The sequence below is a fragment of the Rhinoderma darwinii genome, chromosome 1 (genome assembly GCF_050947455.1).
Source record: "Rhinoderma darwinii isolate aRhiDar2 chromosome 1, aRhiDar2.hap1, whole genome shotgun sequence".
In the NCBI taxonomy this organism is placed as follows: Eukaryota; Metazoa; Chordata; class Amphibia; order Anura; family Rhinodermatidae; genus Rhinoderma; species Rhinoderma darwinii.
Window position 1 is genome coordinate 112,137,461 of NC_134687.1, and position 3,600 is coordinate 112,141,060.

Here is a 3,600-nt window from a genome sequence, read left to right on the forward strand (position 1 = left end):
ATGTATTTCCTGCCCTATATGTATGTGAGCGTTTCGGGGGGAGTAAAGTTAGTTCTGGCCAAACACTAACTATACTAATTACAGCTGAGTTCCTGGTATTCCAAACCCCTTCCGAACAACGAAGACCTCAAAGATGTGGTGGAGAAATCTAATACCGTCACAACCTCTAAGGCAACAGCACCTCCTAGCGGTAGAGGCAGTAGAAAAGGTGTGCAAGGTAACAAAAGGATTGTCCACACAGAACTTCAAAATATCGAACTTTAGTAGTAGTCATGTTTGTGGCACATACTCGCCATATCAGCCAAATAAATACAGAGGCGGGAAAACATACCCGAACAAAAAGGTGCACCAACATGATGCATATACAACAAATTCCTAGCATGTCATCGATTTCTAACATGTGTCGGTAGAAAAAAAGAGCCCCTAAAGATTCTGATAGGCATGGGTCGGCGAGCTGTAACCCGACCGTTCCGCACCACTCTGCTGTACCCGGCCCTGAGGAGCCTGTTCCTGCACAGCATATTGGGGTTGATACTGCGGGTGGTAACCCTGAGGCTGCATGTGAGCCTGTAAACTTGGCCCAGGTATGGAGTATTGAGGAAAGTGATGGACTGGCCCAGGCATTGGGGCAGGGGAGAGGTATCTTGGGGCAGGAGGGTATTGCGCCATCTGCGAGAAGACGGGGGCAGGTTGGGAGGGCCTTGGCACATGGGCACGCGCTGAGGGCATATATACACTACGCCAGTGCTCCAGAGAAGTAAAGCACCGGCCTGGACTTAGCGGGGGTGTCGCACAGTCGATTAAAGACAGCATATTTATTTGCAGCCGCACCAACCTATCCTCTGGTACCCGCCGCATCAAAGGTGCCATGCTCCGGCAAAAAAAATCGTGCTGGTCCTCATCGGCTGCACGGCGCAGGTACTCCAGAACACGGGCGTCAACCTGTGCAGCTGCGGGTGGGTTACCAGGACGTCTGCGGCGGGGTGCTGCTTGTCTAGGTGCTACTTGGTCCGGTTGTCCTGCTTCAGGCGCTGAGGCGACTGGACCAGGATCCTCTCTAGTGGCCTCCGGGGTGAGGGCGACCAGGGGAGCAGCGGCTTCGGACGCCTGGCTACACTGGGGCCGTGCCTCCTCTTCTGAAGCATCCAGAGTGTCGCTAGTTCTATAATATAGGGGACACGTCAGTTGAGGAAACAAATGTCATGTGCAAACACCAAGGCGTTTTGGGGTATGTAACATGTTTGGAGGGTGACGTGGCCACAAAGGGACAACAACGAGTACTTACGGTCGCATGTCCATTATTTCCCGCAGGAACAACAGCTGGTCGTAGTACATGTAGCGCCGTTTTTGGGGACCACCATCTCCGCTACGGGCGCCGGATCCATGTTCTCGACGGAACTGGTCCCTCGAGCTGCGCCACCGTCTCTTTACATCGTCCACTGTATGATGAATAAGAACACATCATTGATTAAACTCAGCAGATGTGAGTGCGCACACAGACAGTGCATGTATAAACTGGTGTTATTAAACACACGTCTACACAAGAACAAGCCTAAGTTGATGATACTATATATAAAGATGGCACTGAACCGAAACGTTGGCAATGACAGGCAATTATTCAGCAGGGACGCAATATCCAATATGGATGTCATTATACACATCAATGGCGACACACAGATATCCACTCACCAATTTGTAGCCGGTCACGGGTGCGGCTGTCGGCCCACTCCTGCTCAAATAGCGCCTCTGCTATCTGCTCCCATGCTGCCTCCTTCAATGTGCGGTCATGGTACGACTCCGCATGGGTGTTCCAGACCTCCGGCCGCTCCTGAACTAACCGAATGAGCTTCCCAACATCCATCTGCCGAGGCATGCCTGCAAAGTGCTTGTGGTGCTTTTGCAAACGGTGTGGCCTCTTTTGCAAAACCTGCTGTCTAACCAACTTCCTGCTTTTCTGCTGGTTTCAACTAGTTAGTTCAAACTCATTTGCATTGAGACAACGTGTACTGCGTGAAAAACGCGCGTTCGCAGCTGCTGCCAGCGTATGACATGCGTGATTTTCACGCACCCATTGACTTCAATGGGTGCGTGATGCGTGAAATACGCAGAGTTTTTGAACCTGTCGCGTATAGTACGCAGCGAACAAACGCTGCGCAAGAATCACGCACCGTTTGAACTGCCTCATTGACTTCTATAGTGCTGTGCGTGATGCGCAGAAAATACGCGGCCTGCACGCGCGCAAATCGCGCTTGTCTGAATCCCCCCTAATGGTGCAGTAGCTAAATTGAAAAAAGAAAGGAAAAAAGACACATAAGTGTAATTACCAGTCTATGTTGCATGAGCACACTCTCTAAGAAGAGGGAAAAAAATATAAAAAAAACTAAATAAATAAATAGCGGTAGGGCGGCACTGTGTAAAGGATTCACCAAGTTGACCTCTAAAACCTAGACCATAACAAAGAGAAAGCACCACTCCAATCTGGCATAATTCAAATATTTTGTTTCGTCACCTATAGTGGAGAGGCAAAATTTTGACCCTACCATAGAGTAATTTTTAAGCCTTTTCAAATGACTATGATAGGGTCGAAACGTTGTCTGTTCACCATGGGTGAATAAACAAAATATTTGGATTAACCCCTTCAGGACTGCCACACGGCTATATACGTTCTATCTGCCGATGCCCCGTGCAGTTAGTACGTGTATAAACGTTGACAGCGCAATGCTGCTTCAGTGTGAGCAGCACCGTACTCTCATGTCGGCTGGAGCTTTGAGAGCCCCGGAATACACCCTCCACTGTAGATAGTGCCACCTACAACCCCCTGTAGGCAGCGCAAAACCCTCTGTAGATAGCGCCACCTAAGCTCCCTCCAGCATCGGAATCCCCGGCCAGCGCTCTGGCCGAGGATTCCCCTCCTAGAGGGAGCCCCCGCCATCGTTCCATCCCCGCTGTAGATAGTGCCACCACCCCTGCAGATAGCAACCCCCCCCCCACTGTAGATAGCATCGCACCCCTCACTGTAGAAAGCGCAACCAGAACTGACTCTAGTAGTTGAGTCCCCAGTGTCAGATCGCACTGGCCATGGATTCCACTTCTAGAGAGAGCCCCTGACGTCACTGTCCATTTGGACAGTGACATTAGTGGCTCTCTCTAGGAGCGGAATCCCCGGCCGACACTCTGGCCGGGGATTCCGCTACTGGAGAAGGCCCTGGTGTCAGTATCTATATATGGACAATGATGTTAGCGGCTCTTTCTAGAAGTGGAATCCCCGGTGTCAGATCGCTCTGTGCCAGGTTTTCCACCACTGGAGAAGCCCCTGATGTCACTATCCATATATGGATAATGACGCCAGCGGCTCTCTCTAGGGGCGGAATCCCCAGTGTAAGATCTGTTGGGGATTCCGCTACTGGAGAAGCCCCTGGTGTCACTATCCATATATGGACATTAACGTCAGGGGCTACTCTTGGAGCAGAATCCCCGATCTGGCAGGGGATTCCGCTTTTAGAGTTAACCCCTGACGTCACTGTCCATATATAGACAGAGACATCAGGGGCTTCCTATAGGAGCAGAATCTTTGACCAGACGGATTCCGCTCCTACAGGG

At 50.9% G+C, this 3,600-nt stretch overlaps 1 protein-coding gene across 1 annotated transcript; it reads right to left on the bottom strand.

Annotated features, from left to right (window-relative positions):
- Positions 1 to 244: 244 nt before the first annotated feature.
- On the bottom strand, positions 245 to 1,965 carry LOC142736896 (uncharacterized). The gene is made up of 3 exons (XM_075849674.1): positions 1,690 to 1,965; positions 1,286 to 1,439; positions 245 to 1,162 (listed from the first exon to the last, which is right to left on the bottom strand). Exons 1-3 carry the CDS (start codon positions 1,871 to 1,873, stop codon positions 424 to 426), a joined length of 1,077 nt encoding a protein of 358 aa, XP_075705789.1. The 5' UTR covers positions 1,874 to 1,965; the 3' UTR covers positions 245 to 423.
- Positions 1,966 to 3,600: the final 1,635 nt, after the last annotated feature.

Coding starts and splice junctions, on each gene's coding strand:
- LOC142736896 (XM_075849674.1), bottom strand. CDS start 1,873: ATGCCTCGGCAGATGGATGTTGGGAAGCTCATTCGGTTAGTTCAGGAG. Junction 1,440..1,689: donor CCGTGACCGGCTACAAATTG/GTGAGTGGATAT, acceptor TTCATCATACAG/TGGACGATGTAAAGAGACGG. Junction 1,163..1,285: donor GAAATAATGGACATGCGACC/GTAAGTACTCGT, acceptor CCTATATTATAG/AACTAGCGACACTCTGGATG.